Genomic DNA, 21140 nt, shown 5'->3' on the forward strand with positions numbered 1-21140 from the left:
TGGATAGTTCATCGAAACAATGTGGTCCCTACTGTTTTTTGCCTGAGTGAGTATATAAGCTTCTCTACTCGATTGAGTACAATCACTTTCCATTTTTGAAATGGTGAATCTCTATTAATTTGGCATATTATTTAAGAAAATAATAGCACACCTTTATAAGAGCTGGGTCGCATTTCATGTTTTTTCTTTAAACCCGACCCGACATAGAGATTGGGTCGGGGTTTTCAACTTGAAACCCGACCCGAGCCATGATTTTTAAACCCGACCCATGTTATTTTCAGTCGGGGTCGATGTGAGTAGGGTAAAACCATACCCAAGTTGGAACCTTTGTATTTAGATCCTGTCCGTTTAAGTTCGGATTCGGATGTCCGATAATAGTCCGGGCCCATTGACACCATTAAAAGTTCCCTTTCCCCTTTAAATACTCACATTCCCTTCCTCTTCATTCCTCTCTATTTCCCTCCGATTCTCTTTTCTCTCTCTCGTCTTCTTCATTTCCATTTCTTCCTCCAATCACTCCTCATTCCTCTCCATATTTCTCCCATCTATTACCTCTCAAATCCCTCCTCCGATCTTCAATCTTCTATTCAAATAATCTCTTCTTTTTATCCGATCTCAGAATCTCCACTGGTATATGTCTTAACCTTATTCTCTTTCTCTTTATTTTCTTCCTTTTATGCATTTTTATCAATCTTTATATGTATGATCTCATATCACACGTTACAAATACCTAAAACTTTACCCTAGATCTGTTTTAATTACCCTTTTCTGTTTGATTATTTGCTGATCTGTTTGTAACTGGATTGGTTTTGATCGGATTTGGATCTTTTTCCTTCCTTTTTTTTTTTTGGGTTTTTTTTGTTTTGAAAATTGAGTTGGGTGAGGTTGTATTATAGTTGAATCGTAGTTTTTTTTGTTATTGCTTCTCATCTATGTTATTTTATCCTAGTGTTGGTGATTTGCTTTTTGAGGTTGGATTTCATGGGTTAATGGATTTTCTATGTTGGTTTTGTTTATTGTTTGCTTGATTCATGGTTTCTATAAGATCTATTTTGGTAGATCTATGGTATTTAATTCGCGTGGATGGGGAGATGTTTATCGAGCTATGGAGTTGGTTTTGTTGGATTGGATTCATATGATAGCATAGGAATCTGGGCTTGTATTTTACAGGCATTAGGGTTTGGGTTCATGATGCGAGTTTTATACACACAGAGAGAGAGAGAGAGAGAGAGAGAGAGAGAGAGAGAGAGAGAGAGAGAGAGAGAGAGAGAGAGAGAGAGAGAGAGAGAGAGAGATTTTATACGGTGCCCGAGTCTGTATTCCAATGTAGGCGTTACCACGCTTGATATTTGATCCAACAGCAGCGCACTTTTTAAGAGGCGGCTGTTGGATCAAATATCAAGGGCGGTACTGCCTACACTGGACTTCATGCTCGGGCACCATATAATTCCTGTGTGTGTGTGAGAGAGAGAGAGAGAGAGAGAGAGAGAGAGAGAGAGAGAGAGAGAGAGAGAGAGAGAGAGAGAGAGAGAGAGAGAGAGAGCAGCCACCTCATGAATGAAGGCAAAATCTGCTGAAAAGTGATCCTTGGTGGCTGCTCTCACATTCAACAGATCATCCGCGAAATGCCTTCTGCGATGGACGCTGGCAAATCACACACACACACACACACACACACACACACATATATATATATATATATATATAGAGAGAGAGAGAGAGAGAGAGAGAGAGAGAGAGAGAGAGAGAGAGAGAGAGAGAGGAAAGTCTCTCTAGTCTCTCCCCTAGATAAGCTTATCTACTCCTCCCTTTAAAAAAACACAGTGGGCCCACGCTGTTTGGATGATCCAAAGCATTCATTTGATAGGTCCTAACATAGATAGGGTGTGCCCAAAACATCAGCACCAAAGGGTCATCCTAGAACTTCGTTTTGTGGGGCACACCGTGTCCAAAATGGACGCATATAAACGTGGACGTTTATATGTGTCCATTCTGGGTACCACAAGGCACCACAAAACGAAGTTCTAGGATGACCCTTTGGTGCTGATTTTTTGGGCACACCCTATCTATGTTAGGACCTATCAAATGAATGCTTTGGATCATCTAAACAGTGTGGGCCCACTGTGTTTTTTAAAGGGAGGAGTAGATAAGCTTATCTAGGGGAGAGACTAGAGACACTTTCCTCATATATATATATATATATATATATAGAGAGAGAGAGAGAGAGAGAGAGAGAGAGAGAGAGAGAGGGAGGGAGGGAGGGAGGGAGGGGTTGCTGCGCTCGAGTGCAGCGCTCGAGCATAGAAACAAGGGGGTGATCCTAACCATTCATTTGGAAGGCCCTATCATGGATGGGGGGCCTGCCAAAAATCAGCTCCATTGGATCACCAATGGGTGTCCATTTGTGGGGCCAAAAATGGACAGATACTGTTTGTACACAAATCTGTCCATTTTTGCCCTACAAATGGACACCCTAAGGTGATCCAATGGAGCTGATTTTTGGTGGACACCCTACCCATGAAATGGCCCATCAAATGAATGCTTTGGATCCCACTCAAAATGTGGCCCCACCCTGTTTCTGTGCTTGAGCGCAGCAACTCTATCCTCCTATATATATATATATTCAGTTTTTTGGAGGATTTAACAAATTTTTTTCTAAATGGTACGATTCAACAGTTATTTGTTGATCTCTGCCCATTTAGATTTTAGAGGGCGAGCCTTGGCGCAACGGTAAGGTTGCTCCATTGTGACCTGGTTGTCACTGGTTCGAGTAACGGAAACAGCCTCTCTGGGCCGCCCTGATTGCATTTAGATTTTCAGATGTCCTATTCTTATGTAACTGCTAGTTTTTAATTTTTTCTTTCGTTCTTTTTTTAACCTCTTTAAGTCTCAATTCAAACTTTATGAAAAAATCACAAACAACGTATGTTTAATCACCCCATACTTTGATTGCCTAAGATTAAAGGAAACACATTACAGACATGCATCCTTCTATTTCCAAATCTGTCACACAGTCATAATGGTCTGAATACAATTTGCTGAAAACTCCCTTGGAACCCATCACAGTCCTAAATTCCTAATGCTCTGAACACAGTTTTCTTAGTTCTCCTATTGAAGCTCAACAAGCCTGTGGATTGGTTATGAGAGGCTGCATGCAATTGAATGAGGCCACACAATTGGGTGGGGATAATCTTTTCAAGAAAAGGGAAGGTAGTCAGGTTATCTTTGTAGATGAGATTGGTCAACGAGGCCCAAGTTGAGTTTTGCTATGAAAATGAAGGGGCAATTAGGTATTTGGTTTTGCTCCAATATTCGGAGTTTGTTTTCATTTGTTGGTTAGAATGATCTTTTTTTTGTTTTCCTCTTAGTTTCAATATTCACCTTGGCAAACAACCAGTAGGATGACCGCTTACCTTCTTCGTTTTTGGAACTTGAGAATTCCATTTTCATGAGGCAATTTGGAAGCCTTTCCTTGATGTTGGATTATGCTCGATCTTTTTGAAACTAAACGCATTGAGAATATTATCTCTTTCAAATTTGAGAATGTGGCCTGAGGTTCTCCAGCTTGCCATTCCATTCATGTGAATGGATTCCCCAAAAGATTCTTCAGGAGTGTTAGGGCTTGAGATAAAGAGACTCTCTTTCTCTCTCTGTCTCTCTCTCTCGTTTTCCATTGTTGTTGAGATGATTTGTATGATAGAAATGGCTAAGTGACTTGGTTTGATTGTATGCTTCCGAGGGGTTACCTGGGCAGTGAGATCACTAATTTACAGTATGCAGATGATACTTTGCTTTTTCAGTTGTATGGACGAAAGTAAAGTGATGCGTCTCAAGGCTCTTATGTGGTGTTATGAGGCTATTTTCATGCAATGAATCAACTTTTCGATTTTTTTGTGTGACAGGCAAGATAGTCGAGTAAATCATAGTCAACAAAATGGTTGGAATTTCAGGTTGTCGGGTTGGCTCATTGCGCAATTCTTACTTGGAGCTTCCATTGTGCATTTTTTTGGTCGCCCAAAGGTCTCTGGGATCCAGTGATGGAGAGCAGTAAAGAAGTTTTCTTCATGGAAGAAAAGCACGTTATGTCGTATCCTTTGGGATGTCACTCATCAAGGTGGTTCTATCAAATCTACCACTCTACTTTCTCTCTTATTTGATGTCCGATTAGTCTTATTCAATGTATTGAGCAGCTCGAGGAGATATTTTCCTGGAATGAGAAGAAAGAGAGAAAAAAATATCACATTGTCAGTTGGAAGTTGGTATGCAAACCGAGAGTGGAGGGAGGCTTGGGTATTCGTAGTCTGAGGGATATGAATAAAACTTTCTTGGCTAAGTTGCTTTGGTGGTTCAGGGAGGAACAAGAGTTATCTTTGGAGGGCGGTGATTCGATAAGGTATGGAGTTCCTTTTGGAGAGATATCTTGCATCAGTTGGGACTCTTCATAGCCAACATCAGATTTCAGGTTCGGTTGAGCATGCATGTGTGTTTTTGGGAGGACCTTTGGTATGGGAACATATTGCTGAGGTTTGATTTCCCAGACTTGTTTAAGGTAGCAATTGATAGGGAGGCTAGTGTGGGAGCTTGTTTTTGGCAAATTAAGAGTAGAGTGAAGTGGACTGCTATTTCGCAGACCGTTTTTTGACAGGGAGTTTGACTCTATGTCATCCTTTCTGATGTGGTTGGAAACTCCAACCTTTCCTCGTATGGGGAATGGTAAGAGAATTTGGAGTTGGAATGTTAGGGGAGTGTTTTCAATCAACTCCTTCATGTAGATGCACTAACCGTCGTTCTTTTCATCTGCATACCGGCCTGACTACCTTTTCTTCCTCCCAGGGTGTGTGCATTCTGTTGGACAACGTGTGTTGACAAAATCCTGATCGTTGATCATTTGCGGCATAGGTGCAATGTTATCTCTTCACTGTGTAGTTTGTGTGGTTCAGAAAAGTTGACTATCGATCACTTGTTCGTCCATTGTTGCTTCTCGAGAGAAGTTTGGATATTTATTTTGATCTTTTTGGGGTATCTTGGGTCATGCCTCGTCATTTTACCCATCTTTTTGAGTTTTGGAATTTTGCTTCAAGGTCTATAAGAGGTAAAAGTTGTGTACTTTGAATCTTCCCACTGTCTTATAGATGGAAAGGAATCATAGGATATTCAAGGCGCTAGGATGAATGTTAGGCATTTTCAGCAACAGATCCACCATTGTCCATTGGGCACCGGCTTGCTATGAATTTGAGTGCTTGCTTTGGATTCGAGGTCTCAGAGTCTCGTCATTCGTGGGTCGAGGTTCGGGAGAGCACTCTCCATCTTCCTGCCAGACCTTCCCCTTGCTGGTCCCTCCATCGTTAGGGTTTGTAAAACTCAATTTTGACGATTCTGGGAAATCCAGGTCCTGCTTATGTAGGGTTTTTTTTTTTGAAAATTATTATGTAGGGGCTTCTTTGCGAGGCAAATTTTTAGGTTATCTTGGGCGTGCTCTAGGCTTATTGGTTTGAGTCGTTTGACAAACTTTTGTATGGAAGAAGTTCTTCCTTTTCCGCATGTCATTCATGCTGTTGGTCAATCTCTTCTAGACACCTTGGTTATGGAGGGAGGCTCCCTCAATGTCATCATATTGATGAAAGATGGAAATTTTTTTCCATGGTGATATAATGATGAGATCGAGATTCTCTTTGCGATTGAGGGTAATGTGACGTCTTTTAAGCTTATCAATTGGTCTGCCAATATTGAGCCTGATGTTTTGCCCGTAGCGATGTGGAGAGAAATAAGTTTGAGTTTTTTGCCCACCTCCGTCCATGAGGGCAGCATGTGTTTTTCTTCTTTTTTTTGTTTCTTCATTTTGCTTTCCTTTTTTGGTCCACCTCTGTCTAGGGATGTAACTTTTTATTTCGCTTAATAAACTCTTACTAGCAAAAAAAAAAACTTGTGATGTGCGGTGTCACGCATCTATGGAATAGTAAGGTCAATTGTAAACAGCCATTAAAAAAAAAAAAAGGTTCATTCTAAACAGAGATATTTCACGTGTTTTGAAAGATTGGTCTGCCAATATTGAGCGTGATGTTTGGCCCGTAGCGATGTGGAGAACTAAGTTTGAGTTTTTTGCCCACCTCCGTCCATGAGGGCAGCATGTGTTTTTCTTCTTTTTTTTTCGTTTCTTCTTTTTGCCTTCCTTTTTTGGTCCACCTCTATGCGGTGTCGCGCATGTATGGAATAGTATGGTTCATTGTAAACAACCATTCAAAAAAAAAAAAGGTTCATTCTAAATAGAGATATTTCACGTGTTTTGAAAGTTGATGATCGTGCCCTTAGAGTGAAAGGGACGGGAGCCACTTTCGTAGCTCTCATTCCTAAAATCAAGGGAGTCACAAGAGTGCAAGATTTTGTCCTATTAGCTTGGTTGGATGTCTATATAAAGTTCTTGCCAAAGTGCTAGCTGACAGCATTAAAAGGGTATTACACAAGATCATCTCCCCTAACCAGTGCGTCTTTGTTCAGGAGAGACAGATTCTCGATTGTTCCCTCGTTGCGACTGAGACGATCAATTATCACTCAAAGATGGGGAATCAGGGTATAGTCTGTAAGCTGGATATGGAAAAAGCTTATGATAGGGAGGAATGAGATTGTCTTGACTACTTGCTTGGAAGGATGGGTTTTGGCTCCAAGTGGAGATCCTGGATTAAGAAGTGTGTTTCCTCGCCATGGTTCTATATTCTCATTAATGGATCCCCCAAGGGTTTCTTTAAATCTTCCAGAGGTCTAAGGCAGGGAGATCCCCTGTCCCCCTTTCTCTTTGTTGTAGTGGCGGAGAGGCTAAGTAGGCTATTGGATAAAGGAGGTGAGAGAGGTTTGGATAAAGGAGGTGAGAGAGGTTTGCTCAAAGGCTTTACCGTGGGGGACAGGAATGTGGAAATATCACATCTCCAGTTTGCTGATGATACACTTTTATTTAGCTCTCCTGATATCTTGAGAATTGCAAATCTCAAAGCCACTCTTCGATGTTATGAGGCGATTATTGGTCAAAGATCAAACTTTTATAAATCAAAGGTGTTCGGGATCAACATGAACCAGGAAGAGGTTTTGGGTTTGGCAAGCATTTTGGGTTGCTCGGTCGACTCCTTTCCCTCTTCTTACCTTGGCCTCCCCTTGGAGCGGGTAAACCTAAAAAGGAAAGTTGGGAACATATTGTTGAAAGAGTAGAGAGGAGCTTAGACATGTGGAAGAGAAATCTTGTATCTAAAGGGGGTAGAATCACTCTGATCAAAGCTGTTTTAGCTAATATTCCCATCTACCAACTTTCTTTGGTCAAATGTCCCATTAGTGTGGTGCTAAGATTGGAAAAAATCCAATGGAGATTCTTATGGGGGTTGGAGGGGGGGGTTAATGTGATGAAATTAAAGTCAAAATTTGATAAAGATATAAGATTCAGGGTATACAAAGGGGACCGTGTTAGATTCTGGTTGGATGTATGGTGTGACTCTAAGCCATTGTCAGATATTTTTCCGGGTTTGTTTACGGTTGCAACAGATACAGATGTAGTGGTCAAGGACTGTTTTACTCGCAGAGAGAACAGGGTGGTTTGGGTGCCGTTGTTTAGAAGGAATTTTTTTTATAGAGAGCTTGAGTTGGTGGAAAGGTTGATGGCTTCATTGGAAAATATCTACATCAAACGTTCTGGCTCGGATAAAGAATTTGTATCTGGGACTCTGGGGGGACTTCTTTGTTAAATCCTTCTATCATCACCTAGTGCCTCATGCTGCATCTTCTAAAGTAGCCAAGGTATGGAGAATCCAAGCGCCTCTCGGGGGGGTGCAAGCTTTCGCATGGTCGACTATAATGGAGAGAATTCAGACGGTGGATTTCCTGCGAAAGAGGAATATCATAATCGTTGATCACTGTGCTCTTTGCATAGAAGAGGGGGAATCGGTGGATCACTTACTTCTGCATTGCAAGATCGCATAAGAGATTTGGAATAGATTGGTATCTAGATTTGGTGTACCATGGGTTTTTCCGGCAAAGCTATCAGAACTGTTTGATCACTAGGAGTGGTGTCCATGGAAAGGTAAGGGTAAAATTCTATGGTGGACCTCCTTTCTAGCTATAGTATGGGTTCTATGGAACACAAGAAATGCTAAGGTCTTCAAAGGTTTTTCCAGGAGACCCTCTTTCCTTTTCAACAAGGTTGTTGCGCTTATTATCTCTTGGGTGAGACTCATCCCCAGCTTTGCCTTTGTATCAGCATTTGATCTGTGGCATGGTTGGTTGGTAATTTGCAATGGAGATAGGGGAAGCCCGAAGGTGGATCAAGTATGGGAACCTCCTGCTCAGGGCTTCTTTAAACTCAATTTGACGGATTTAGTATGGGAATCTCGGACCATCTGGTATTGGAGGAGTATTAAGGGACGGCCAAGGGAGAGTGATTTGGGCTTTCTCTGGTCCTATTGGGATCTTGGATGCGAATGAGGAAGAGGTTCGAGCCATTCATCATGGTATAAAACTTCTTAACATTGACCTAACTAGGGTGGAGATTGAAGGTGATTCGAAGAATGTCATAAGATGGATTAATGGGTCGTATTCCTCCCCTTGGAGATTTGCGGCTTACTTTAATGAGATTCAGAACTTGATTGGAGTCACTTGTCTACAGGCGTATCATGTGAAGAGATATGCAAATGGGATTGCAAATAAATTAGCCAAAGGTGGAGTCTTTAGGGAGAGTTCGGAACAGTTTGACTATCTTCCACCCTGAGTCTCTGTCTTTGTCTATCTTTGTACTTTTTATCTTGTATCTCTCTTGGGACTTTCTCAGTCTCGTTTTTTTAATATATTATCTATTTACCTTCTAAAAAAAAAAATGATCGTGCCCTTAGAAGTAGGAATCTTCCCTTGGGGTGCCGCTCTCGACTCGGAACCACGATTCGGCGCTCCTTAGGAAGGAGCTTCCAGGGAGCGCAATCCCGAAGAGATGGAAATCGCTCCCATGGAGCTCCCAACCCGCTCCTACTACTCCATTAGTAACCCCCTCACCAACTTACGTGCATGAAAGTCTTAACTGTTCAAAGTACTTCATTGGAGCAAGCACGGAGGCAAATCTTCTGAATGCTTGAGAAAAGAGGGCATGAAAATGAAGACGGTTAAAAATTACTACTTTTGATGTACTTAAATTTTGAAAGATTTATCTGAAGATAGTTTTTTTTTTTTTTTTGAATGATATTTATATGAAGATAGTTAAAAATTACTATTTTTTAAGTACTTGAATTTTGAAAGGCATATGATGAAAATATTATATTAATGCTCCCACGGCGCTCCCAACCTTAGACTCTTCTAGACCCTCACGATTCCCCGCACCCGCATCTGCTTTGTGCTTCTATGATCGTGCCATTTCTTTTACTCTTCAACTCACTGAACTTATTAATGGAATGCCATTAATATGTCCTAGATATATGATGTTTTTTCGGTTATGTGAGTGCATTACAAGTAATTAAACCTTGGAATTTGGTCCGAATTATTGTCCCCATGGAAGTCGACACATGTCAGCCGAAGTCGACACATGTCCGTGGAAGTTTATGTAGGTAACCGGGGCTCGTTGGGTGCAAGTAGGTTAATCTAGAATGCTATCATCTTGACTAATGTTTTGGAAGGACTATTGGTTTAAAAGACTCAAACGTGGCTGAGGTGTTGACACACATTACTAGAAGGCATTAGTAACTTTCTATACTCCAATACTCATTTAATGGTATGGGATTCTGTTAAAACATTATTAGATGCGTTAACTGGGGGCTTGTTGTAGCAAATGTTGGAGGATGTGGAAGATATCGATGATCTGTGGGCTTCCCTTCATGTCTCATTCAGCCATGGTTACTGGGATGCTAATGTGATTGTCAGGTCATTGACTAAGATGGATATGGGACCTTCAATAACAGTTTGGGTATCTACACCCCTCATGTAACTTTGTTTTTGATCTCTGCTTTGTTATGTTTATATATTTTATAGTTTTTTCTCCTCAGTCAGCAGTGTACTGAGTTACTTGTGTATGGAACTATGGATGTTTTAGCATTCTCATGCGGAACATATCGTTGTCACTCTCGTTGCAGGCAGCAAAGTCTGATCTAATTATGTTCGCGTCCTTTCCGTAGCTAGAAATTCCGATGGGTACATTGTTCCCTGCTTGTCGCAGCTGATGAAGGACTGATTTTCATAGTTTTTCTCGTCAGAGTACGAGGAGAAGGATTGAGTCCGGCCGTTGGCATTCATTTTGTGGGTGGAGAATTTCACACTTTCACTATGTTTTTTTACGACACTTTGAATGTTCTGCAGACACGCGTGTCAACACCAACACACATATTGATACTCCTTTCGAAATTTGTCAACGAACTGCTAGAGCTGTCAGATTTAATGTGGGCGTTTCGGGATGTTATTGTACCATGTCAAGTGAAATACTGTTTTTTATCGCATTTTGTGTTTATCTTCTCTTTTTTTATCATTAACTTTTATTTATTATTAACCCTTTTTTACCTAGTTTTTGTTGTTATCCTCTCCCCCCTAAACCTAAAACACTAAACAAACGCTATTCTAATATTATATTCATTGTATCGTATTGGTGTCTCTTTCTCGATGCATATTATAGACTGAAAATAACTAAGATTAGATTGATAAATTCACTGTTATTTGATTATCGTATGTTTTTTGAGACTTATAGTTGCTTAACCTGTTAATCCTAAGATTTATTAGTATATTAAATGAATACTATATTTATTTTCTTGCAAATTATGATTAGTAATCAATAATTTTATATGTAGATTTCTAGGGGTTGCCATGTCGGACACTCCGTATCCGTGTCGACACTCGACATACGAATCCGTGTCCACAAATCCTTCTCCTCGTAGATGAATCCGTGTCCACAATCCTTTCCTCACTTGTTGTAGCTGATAAAGGACTGATTGAAAATTAATCCTATTTGTCTACCAGGGAAGGAATATGTTAGTTTGCTCTATTGGCATATTTCAATTGAAGCTTCTCTGCGCTTAACCTTGAATTGGTGGGTAATCCCAGCATACCAACTAAAAGAAGTCCTGACCATTATATATAATTCTAACTACCCCAATTACTCTTGTGAAAAGGCTGTATTTCTGTCAATACTCAAATAATATGTTGTCTTTATTATAAAATTTACATGAAAATGAAAATGATGATATTATGTAATGGCTAATGACTTCTTTCAAAAATCAGTCATCAGGGTTTGGCCACTGTGTTGTAATTTTATTTCTCAAGCATGTTTTTATTGTGATGGCATATATATTTTTTGGTTATTTTGTAGATGTCAGTAGCAAAACTAAGAGCCTGTACCATTCCTGATGCAATGAAGCCCGAGCAGAAGGCTGGCAAGCCAGAGAAGGAAGGGCATGACTCCATCGACAATTTCATCAGACATGCAATAGGAAAAGACCCTTTTCTTTCTTTCTCAAGAGCTGGAGAAAGCCCAGTACAGTGGATCCAATTGCTCCATGCTTTAGACCAACAGGGAACTAACAAGCTTTCTAAAGGTCTGAAGGTTGATAACTCACTAGAAGTGAAGGAACTCCCTCAAGAGCCTTACAATGGTATGAGTGGACTTGCATCTGAAATGAACGGTGTTGATCACTCTATAAAGGGTAGTGGAGTACCTGTAAAGAGAACAAGGAGCACCTCTGAGCACATGCAAACTCTCAAAATTCCTGAGGCTGTTGTGGCCTTCGCTCAGGCCGCAGCGAAGGCCAATGGTGAGCCTGAAAAATGTATGTGAAGTGTCATACAGAGGTATTTTGTGTTTTAGTTACCCATAGGTTTTGGTGTTGATTATACTGACTGCCATTTCCATGTCGCAGATCTCTCTGGATGGCCCTTGTTGGCTCCTTCCAAGGTGCAGATGCAGAAGTGTGATAAGTGTTCCAGAGAATTTTGTTCTCCCATTAACTACCGACGGCATATACGTGTGCATAGGCGATCTTTGAACATTGATAAGGTTTTTTTTTTGTGGCTTTGTTGGTATTTTTTGTTAATTGCATGTCATTTTTTCAGCGTGCAGTATTGTTAAAGGGATGCCTGCTTTTTTTGTAAGCTTTTAGTGTTTGGCAAAACAAATCGACTACATGATTTTTCATTGAATGATGAGATTATTGTTGGTATTATTCTTTGTATTATTATTGTTATATTTGCCTTAATTGTCAGAGTCAGTATTTCAAGATAAGGAGTGTAAGCAGGATGCCCGAGGAGGATGGCAGAGCCAGGACTGCCACTCCCTGCATGCCCTGCACGTGGGCCAGACCACATGAAAAGAAGACACCCTGCCAAAGCGAGCCAACAGGGACACAGTTGCTTGGCTCACATGGAGTGGGGGGCCCGGGCCTCCCGTCTATCCTTTGGGCATCCTCAAATCATTTCCCTTTTGAGATTGCATGCAGCAACTGATTTCAAAATTTTGGTGCCACTATCAATTCAGTTTAATATGCTTTCTCATTGGTTTTTTTAACTATGGCCAGTCAAAAGTTACTAGCATTTTCTATTATCATAGCAGAAGTGGATTACTAAAATGAATGGGGACTTTTATATTACATGTATAATCTTGAGCCTAAGTGTTTATTCATTAGCAAATTTGAACTATTAATGTGTGCATATGTACATGGAATTGCGTCAAATACTTGTATTTTTGTTGTCTCTTTTTACGGGAAATGACATCGAAACTACTTTTGATACTGACACTCTTCTCTTCATTTTATTTTTTAATTTTTTAGTTAAAATTTGTTACAGTTCCCAAAAATCTGCCAAACAGCACATCAATAAAGTGTTTAGTGTTAGAATCAATACACGGTTGTGTGGGTACCACTTCCCTATATTTTTTTTAAATTTTGGGCATTTCTGAAAATTTAGGCATTTTACGCCTTTGATAGTCAAAATCAAGCACTCCCAACATTTAATCTTGGGCATTTCAGAAAATTTAGGCGTTTTAGCGCCTTTGATAGTCAAAATCAAGCACTCCCAACATTTAATCAGAATCTGGTTATTTCGTGATTTCATGAGAAGTTTGTGATTTCCTTGTTCTTGCTATCACCTTGACATTTAGTTTGCTAATGCTATATTTTCATTTTGTAGGATTCTCCTAAGAACAGGGAGTTCTTGGGTGCATTCTGGGATAAGGTAATTTTTTGTTTTGTTTTTATCTTTTTTGTTCTGGATACATTGTTCCTTTTTCTCTTCTCAGGATTAGTAACTGGTTCATTTCTTTGGTTACTGTACTGTGGTTATTATGTTTTGTATTTCAGCTATCTTTGGATGAAGCAAAGGAAATTCTATCATTCAAGAACGTGACACTAGAGGTGATGACAATCCAATGTTTTCATGTCTATATGTACCGCATTTTAGTGATCAATTGATTTGGCATAAATCCTCAAGCATACACTCGATGATATCAGTTATCTTATAGTTGATTGGCAATATATTATTGCTAATGCCCTGTTCGCTTGAGATTGTGGCGACCGATTGTGAGACCCAAACCGAATATTGGACTCAAAATTACGTTTAATTTTGAGTCCAGTAATCGGTTTGGGGCCCACAATCGGTTGCCATAATCTCAAACGAACATGGCCTAAGAGAAAACTTGAATTGTGGATTGATTTCTTGAATGGCACTCCTAACAAGTCAGTCATGAATCTGATGAAAATACCACATCCAACAAAACTACCAATTATCCTCCCTCTGAATGACGGATCACCAAACCAATACATGTACAAGACATGAGCAATTTGGCTGGCTCAAAGGATTCATGTCTTGTGTGAAAATCGGAAAAGAGAAGCCCAATCTTGGAGAAGTTCTCAATAAGTTAGCACGTGCTTATTTGCTCTTGTATAGCATGTAAATGAAAGGTGAAATGGGCAAAAAATTCTTCATAGGGGAAATGGATAAATACGGTCGTACTAAAGAATATGATGGAAGTGCTCCAGAAATACACATCCACACTAAACTCAACTATATGCATGGAGGTTGCAGAGGGGATTCTGATTTGCCTAGGAAACTTGTAATGTGTCATATCTTTAGGGAACAATGCGATTCGTCAAAGAAATGTTCTTTCAAAAGTGATGTTAATAGTGAATTTATCTCTGATTTGATGAATTAGATTCAATGTGATTTGTGATTTTTATGACAGATAGATTAGAAGCAATTTAAATAGCAGTGGTATTTTACTTTTTTTTACAACAAAGATGAGTGGGGCGGAATTCCAAGGTTCTTAAGAAGAGCACATAGCCATACAATCCCACTCCACTTTGTAGAGTGACATAAGTATGCAATCCAAGTTTATGTGCTTTCATATTCTCTATAAAATTTTCTTAGTTGCCCTTTATTTTCTTAAAAAGTTCTTCTCCCTCTATATTTCTCATCGGTGAATCTGTTGGAAATATTATTATTTTTTGATAGGAAAGGATTGGAAATATTATTTGAAACCACTTGCAATTCATCTCTTATTTCAGCCATAAATTTCAGAATGAAAATCATATTTCCCAGATTGCATTGTATTTTTTGAATCTGTTTCTTACAAATAATTCATTTTAGGAGGTGGATGGGTCTTCAATTATAAGGGCATTGGCATCATTTGTCCGAAAACCAGGATTTTCTTCTCTGCCACCAGCTTATGTAAAGGCAGGCACAGCTCTTTTGGTGAGGCTGTGCTTTTATATTTCCCTTCATCTAACTTTTTATTCCCAATTGCAAACCTTAGATGTCTGCCTCAGGGTCTTACTTCTTACATTCTTTGTGTAGGATGTTGTGCAAGCTAACCCTTCCAGGTTTCCAGTATCCTCCCAGGATTTATTCAGTATACTTGACAATGCCAGTGAGAAGACCTTCTTGTGTGGTGGCACTGCTATATCAATGCAGAAGTTTGTTTTTGATGGAGAAGCAGGGAAGATTGGTTTGGAGACGAAAAATCTAGTTGCTTGCACTAGTTTTCTGGTGGAACAGAGACTGGTATAGTTTCTTTGGCTTTCTTATATTATTGGAGATCTTCAAATTCTAATTCATGGTCAAATTTGATGTTGCTGCTTTCATCATTTTGTAATTATGTTTTGAACTAGGGTTGCAACTCAGGACGGGTGGGTCGGGTTTCCAGAACCCTACCCCACTTGAGAAACTATCTTGGGTCAGGCGGGTCGGGTTTTCTAGAACCCTACCCTACCCAAGAAACTATCTCGGGTCGTGTCGGGTTGGTTCTTTTAGAAAAAAGCCCAAGATTCCTAAACCCGACCCTACGCAAGATAGTTTCTCGGGTCAGGTCGGGTCAGACCGAGTTTTTCTACATTCTCAATACATGTACCATAATTTATGTTCCAATGTTTAAATTTATGGTGCATGATCTATTCCAATCCAATGGTTGAACTAATATATATTTGGAACACATCTTGTTAAAGGGTTTTTTCTCCAAAGAACTCCCAGATTTTATAAAAAAGAATCGAAACTCATAGAGGCGTGTGTGTGTATATGTACGATTCCCACATTAAAAGTATGCTTAATCTTCGGTATTAAATCTGCTTGCGCTAAGAATCTCTAGGACCCAGGAAATTAGTGTTGTTGCATTGATGGGTAATGGTTAATTCAGATGATCGTCTCAATGAAAGTGAAAGGCACAAAAATCGGAGTTGCAACTCGGGTCGGGTTGATTTACCCCACCCAAGTTGCAACTCTAGTTTGAACCCACATATTTGTACCAAATTTCTATCTTTGTTGTCCTGATCATGGTTTGGTTGTAGGTTAAAGCATGGGTTGCCGATAAGGATGCCGAAGCTCTAAGGTGCCAGGAATTGCTTGTGGAGGAAGAGGAAGCTGCTCAGAAAAGGTATTTTTAGTTGTCAGACTAGAGTAGATTGTGACTGCTCCACTTTTTTTTTTTTTTGAACGGTGACTGCTCTACTAAAGACTGGTCCACTTTATTTTGGCCTTTTTGACTACAGTTTCAGAGCCAACATACTCCTAGCTTAAAGGAATGAGAATGAAATCGTGGATTTTAGTCGCTGGAAATTTGTTGAAATTTTGTGATTATTTGAGGTTATTGGCTGGAACATGCATCCAGGCTGGGAAAGTTTTTTCTTTGAACTTCCATTCTAAGAGCTCCCCTCTCTGTATAAGTAAAATAGTTTTAGGATTCTAAATGGCGGCTTGCTTGTTCTGTCCAATGACGTGAAAAGAACTAAACTTTTTCTTAGAAACCATCAGTGTGAACAGTGATTTAGAGTTGTCCTTGATGACTCCTTGCTCTTTAATTGGGGATGAGCCGTGTGATCTGTCGCCTCCAGAGCGACTTAAGGCCCTGTTTGGTTGCTCAAACGCTCGGCATTTATTGGAATTTCAAATGCCAATGAACTTTCAATGAATGCTGATTCTATGTTTGGTTGCCAATATTGCATTGAAACTCCATTTGACTCCAGACATATTTGGGACACCATCATTGCTTTTTTTTTCCTACGTGGCGCTCATGTGGCACTAATGTTCCCTCCTCTCATCTTCCAACCAAATTGTACGAAAATGATGTTTTTTGGGAAGAAGAAGTGTGGAAAAGGTCTTGTCATATTCTCTTTCTCTCTTCCCTATCTCTCTCTACTTAACTTTATATTTGGTAATGACACCCCTAGTTTTCCGCTACTCTCCGAGAGGATTGCCGCACAACCAAACACTACTTACCACTCTTCCATTATTCTCCGAGTGGAAATTCTAGACATCTTTCATGCTTGTCTACTCCCTTTGGACTTCTTATTCCGCTACTCTCCAAGCCACACCCGAGCAACCAAACAGAGATAAGGAAAGATTCTGGGATTATTTGGTTTACAGCTACCATTCCAACAAATGTAGCTATAATTTATGCTTCAGGCTTGACTGACTGCTCGGCTATCAGGTTCCTTACAAGACAAAACTCTGCTCTTGAAAATCCCAATATCTTTTCATCCTGAAGTCATGGATTTTTGCATTATGACCTTTTTGAGCTTTAAGTTCATCCACCTTCACAATAACCATGTTTATATTATATAAATGTTAGTATGCACTGTGATACACTAGTTCTGAATTTTTTTTTTTTTTTTTGAAATGGATTGGTTTTGATTTTCTTATCTATGGATTCTTTTTCTTGCTGTGTTTTTGTTTGTTTTTTTCAGTTGTGTTGTCTTGATGGATACATTTAGGGAGAAATATTATCAGCACTACTGTATTTTGATGAGGGCACTCCTCACTTTATTAAAAGTACGGTATGGCCCGCACCATAGGATGATCCAAGCCGTCCATTACATGGGCCACAGCCTAAATAGGTTGTGCCCCAAAAATCATTTCCATAGGTTGATCCTAACCCTCCGATCTGAATGTTAGAGTGTTGATCCTAACCCTCTATAGATCGGAGGGTTAGGATTAACCTATGGAAATCATTTTTGGGGCACACCCTATTTAGGCTGTGGCCCATCTAATGGACGGTTTGGATCATCCTATGGTGCGGGCCATACCGTACTTTTAATGAAGTGAGGACTGCCCTCATCAAAATACAGTAGTGCTGATAACATTTCCCTACATTTATACTATATATAATTATATAAAGCCAACTTTGCGGGCAGTTTCATCCACTTTTTGCTTTTATGTTGTTTTGTGGAAGTTAAAAAGAAAGACTATTTTGAGCGTAAAGATATTTATACGAGGAGCTGAATTCACACTTCCATGTTCTGATATTGTCATCCCTCTCTTTGTTTTAATTGGACGACGGCAGTTTGTTGGGAATCATGGGAATCATAACAGCGAATGAGAGAATTGAAAATGGGTTTCCAATGTCATTTTTTTAATGGTGTAGATGATTCTATTGATAGGAAAGCGAGACTGAGGAGGTCCCAACAATACAATATCACAATAAGCATGAAAAGCATGGAGAAAAGAGGAGATACAATACTGAGGATCACTCAGGGAGGAAGAAAATCATAGAGTTTCAAATTATCCTTAAAGACTCCCTCTCTATCTAATATGTCCTCCTCGCCGTTAGCTGAACATCTATTGTGGGAAAAGGACATAGACAACACCCCAATCCTGTCTTGAATGTCATCAGAAAATGGGACAAATCTCCAAGGTACGGGTTGTGAGCCTTTAAGCCACCTGATAACATTTAGCGAATCACCTTCAATCACAACCTTGTTCAAGTCTTCATTCTCAAGCAACTTAATTCCTTGGTGTATGGCTTGAACTTCCGCTTCATTTGCATCTGCCACAGCAACCGGGCCTGAGAACGGCCATTTTACTGCACCATGTTTATCCCTTAAGATACCTCCAATGCGAGATAGACCAGGATTTCCCATTCTAGATCTATCGAAATTAAGTTTCAGGAACCCTTGGGCAGGAGGCATCCAATTTTGGACTACCTTTGGTAGACTACTAGATCCGTTGCAGGTCTCTTTCCAACCATGCCATAAATCATAAGTAGAGATAAATATGAAGCAAGGAAAAATTTTCACCCGTGAGATGGTAATGGCTATCACCTTATTAAATAGGAACTGGGCTCCCTTTCTTAATCCCTTGAAAATTATCGAGTTTCTTTCTTTCCACAAAACCCATATTGTAGCTAGGACATAGACTTGCCAAAGTATTTTCCGTTTGTTTCCAATATTGATAAAGAGACTTCTGATATGGAAGATAAAATCCTTGTTTTACATAAAATTTAATTTACACTCCGTATATTTTGGTCTCTTGACATAAAAGGAAAAGTTAAACCCTAGTTTTTTGAAAAATAATACCATGCTTCACCTATGACGTACTTAATGCCACCACTTGTTCCAACTCGACTTACGGTGATCTAACCATTGATCCCTTTTTTTTTTCTGCTTGCTTGGGATTGACCAGCAAGATCCTGCTTCTTAATTCAGTTAGTAATTGATATGTTCTTGTTATGATAAGTCTGCAAAATACACTGCATATTGGTTTTGAACAATATCAAGTGTATTTGTCATAGTCAAAGAAGTCTGGTTAATTCATGTCACTGTGTAGATTCTGGGGCATATGAATTCTATCAATATGCTAACATGTGTTTTTATTTTTTATATGTATGTTCTATGAATTGTGGATCTGTGGGTGTTCTTCTCACTTTGGAATGTTGTGAGTTGTTGGCACTTTAGATCCTTAGTTTCACACATATAGCCCACTAGCTAAAATAGTGTATCGGCTTTGGGTTTTTGGGTGGATCCTAGTGCTGTTCAGTCTCTAGAACTTCGTGAGATCGTGCTAGCTGCCTTCATTCATGCTGGGATATTCTTGATGCATGAAAACTAATTTCCTTGAATCTCTCTCTCAGGAAAGTTGAGCTTCTGGAGAAAAGACGATTGAAGAAGCTGAGGCAAAAAGAGCAGAAAACTAAGATGCAAATCAATAGAAGCAAGATGGATTTTAAAGAAGGTTCACCAGATACCGTCATGGGTATATCTTTTTCAGAGGAAATGTCCAGCGCACAGTCTACCTCTGATTCCGATTCAAACCCTCCTGAACCATCCTCAGGTTCTGTACAACTGTTTCTGGAGCCTATCCAGTCTTTGGATGCTAATATGGAAGTAGAGAAAAACATATACCAAGTGGGACCTGGTGACGCTGACTTGGAAAACATTTACCAAGTGGGACCTGGTGACGCTGACTTGGAAATGGCTTGTGGAAATGCTGACATGCCTAATTGTCAGGGTTCAGACTCCAAAGCGCGAGAGCTGCAGGGAAGTGGCCCAGGTTTGCTTCAGAAAGCATTGAAGAACAGACCAAATGGCTTTCATTTGGGTCAGGTTCCCGTGTCCAAGTCAGAACCAATGCAGAAATATGGCAACCACAGGGGGGATCAAAGGGCGGTTTCTTTAGCCAATGGTCACAAGGTCTGGACCCAGAAAACCAAGCTCGAAAATGAAGGTAAAAGTTTGAGTGGTGGAGTGCAAAGAGATCCCAGAGGAGACCAACCCGATCAAAACTGTCAGCTCTTGATTGGTTCAATTAGTGTTTCCGTTGGAGATTGTAATGGTCATCACCAAGTTGATACTTTAGCTTCTGACCATCAATCCTCAAAGGGGGTTAATTTCCAAGAGAAGCCAATCAAGCCAGATGGTGGTCAGAATGGTTCAAACAGGTCATTAGTAAAGTACTGGAGACCAGTGGGGCGGCATGAAGTTGGTGGGTCAGTGTCAATTGAAAGCAATAAAAGAGAAGCTGAGTTCACTGAAGTTTCTGGTAAAGCTTCTGAAGATGCGGAGCCAATGGGTCTTCCATTGTTCTCAAGCCGTGTTGCAGAGGCATTTCTCGCACAGCGTAAGAAATTAGGGGCACGTTTGGCTACCATGAATTTTTTTTTCATGATAAACTAGTGTCTCCAAGTGGTGAGAGAGGGGCAGGGCAAGTGAAGTGGCTAAAAATCGGGAAAAAAATCAGGAAATTAGTGTCTCCAAGTGGTGAGAAGTGGCAAAAAATCAGCAAACAAAAAACTCTACTCAAAATATGATCGACTTTTTCCTGATTTTTAGCCACTTCTCACCCTTGTCTCAATCCCCACCCCTCTCACCACTTGGAGACACTAATTTATCATTGAAAAAAAAAAATTCCTGGCTGCCAGACATGGCCTAAGTCTTTATTTCTCTGATATTTTTTTCTCTCCCTTGGGCAAATTGGGTAAAACTCTTGATATTTCATGCAGGATGGAAGGAGGCTATTGCCGAGGACCATGTGACATTGGTTTTAACCTCCGAACGTTCTAACAAGCCCAAATTCAGAACCAAGGCTGAAAAAGTTTGTAGGCTAAAGTACATTCCCAAGAATAGAGACAATTCTTAAGAGGTAAAAAAGATAAGAGTTGATAGGACTTTGTTATACCAGATGAAGTTCCACTCCCATATAATTCTTAGCAGAGGTTCCAGTTTTAGCAGAGGTCTTCTGTATCAAGATAAGTCCAAAAAAAAAGAAAAAAAAATGGAACTTTTGCAGCAAAATGTTTGAAGATGCCTTCCGCATCTAGTGAGTTTTTTGTTGAGTCTGATGTCAGATTAGTAGATATTGTTTTGTTGTGTAAATTTTATTTGTAATAATTGTCTTCTAGTGTTAATTACTAGCTTGCTTTCTGCCTCAGGGAGGGACTTCAAGTG

The 21140-nt window shown here is 39.9% G+C and overlaps 1 protein-coding gene across 2 annotated transcripts; it reads left to right on the plus strand.

Annotated features, from left to right (window-relative positions):
• The first annotated feature begins 430 nt into the window (after positions 1 to 430).
• On the plus strand, positions 431 to 21123 carry LOC143882280 (uncharacterized). Of its 2 annotated transcripts, XM_077385795.1 has the most exons (11): positions 445 to 630; positions 10794 to 11032; positions 11312 to 11768; positions 11859 to 11995; positions 13123 to 13167; positions 13293 to 13346; positions 14578 to 14682; positions 14785 to 14991; positions 15771 to 15856; positions 19328 to 20313; positions 20696 to 21123. In XM_077385795.1, the coding sequence occupies exons 3-11, from the start codon at positions 11312 to 11314 to the stop codon at positions 20830 to 20832; spliced, it is 2214 nt and encodes a 737-aa protein (XP_077241910.1). In that variant the 5' UTR covers positions 445 to 630; positions 10794 to 11032; the 3' UTR covers positions 20833 to 21123. The 2 variants fall into 2 exon arrangements, with proteins under 2 accessions (XP_077241909.1, XP_077241910.1); XM_077385794.1 differs by lacking the exon at positions 10794 to 11032 and having other exon boundaries at positions 431 to 630.
• The last annotated feature ends 17 nt before the right edge of the window (positions 21124 to 21140 follow it).

This window comes from Tasmannia lanceolata, unplaced genomic scaffold, assembly GCF_043159265.1.
Source record: "Tasmannia lanceolata isolate RefF3 unplaced genomic scaffold, GAP_Taslan_0.1 ptg000007l, whole genome shotgun sequence".
Taxonomy (NCBI): domain Eukaryota; kingdom Viridiplantae; phylum Streptophyta; class Magnoliopsida; order Canellales; family Winteraceae; genus Tasmannia; species Tasmannia lanceolata.

Bases quoted from the DNA above. Each gene is read 5' to 3' on its own strand.
- LOC143882280 (XM_077385794.1), top strand. From the start codon at position 11,312: ATGTCAGTAGCAAAACTAAGAGCCTGTACCATTCCTGATGCAATGAAG. The intron at 13,168-13,292 runs GTAATTTTTTGT...TTTGTATTTCAG, and splicing joins TGGGTGCATTCTGGGATAAG to CTATCTTTGGATGAAGCAAA. The intron at 13,347-14,577 runs GTGATGACAATC...AATTCATTTTAG, and splicing joins TCAAGAACGTGACACTAGAG to GAGGTGGATGGGTCTTCAAT.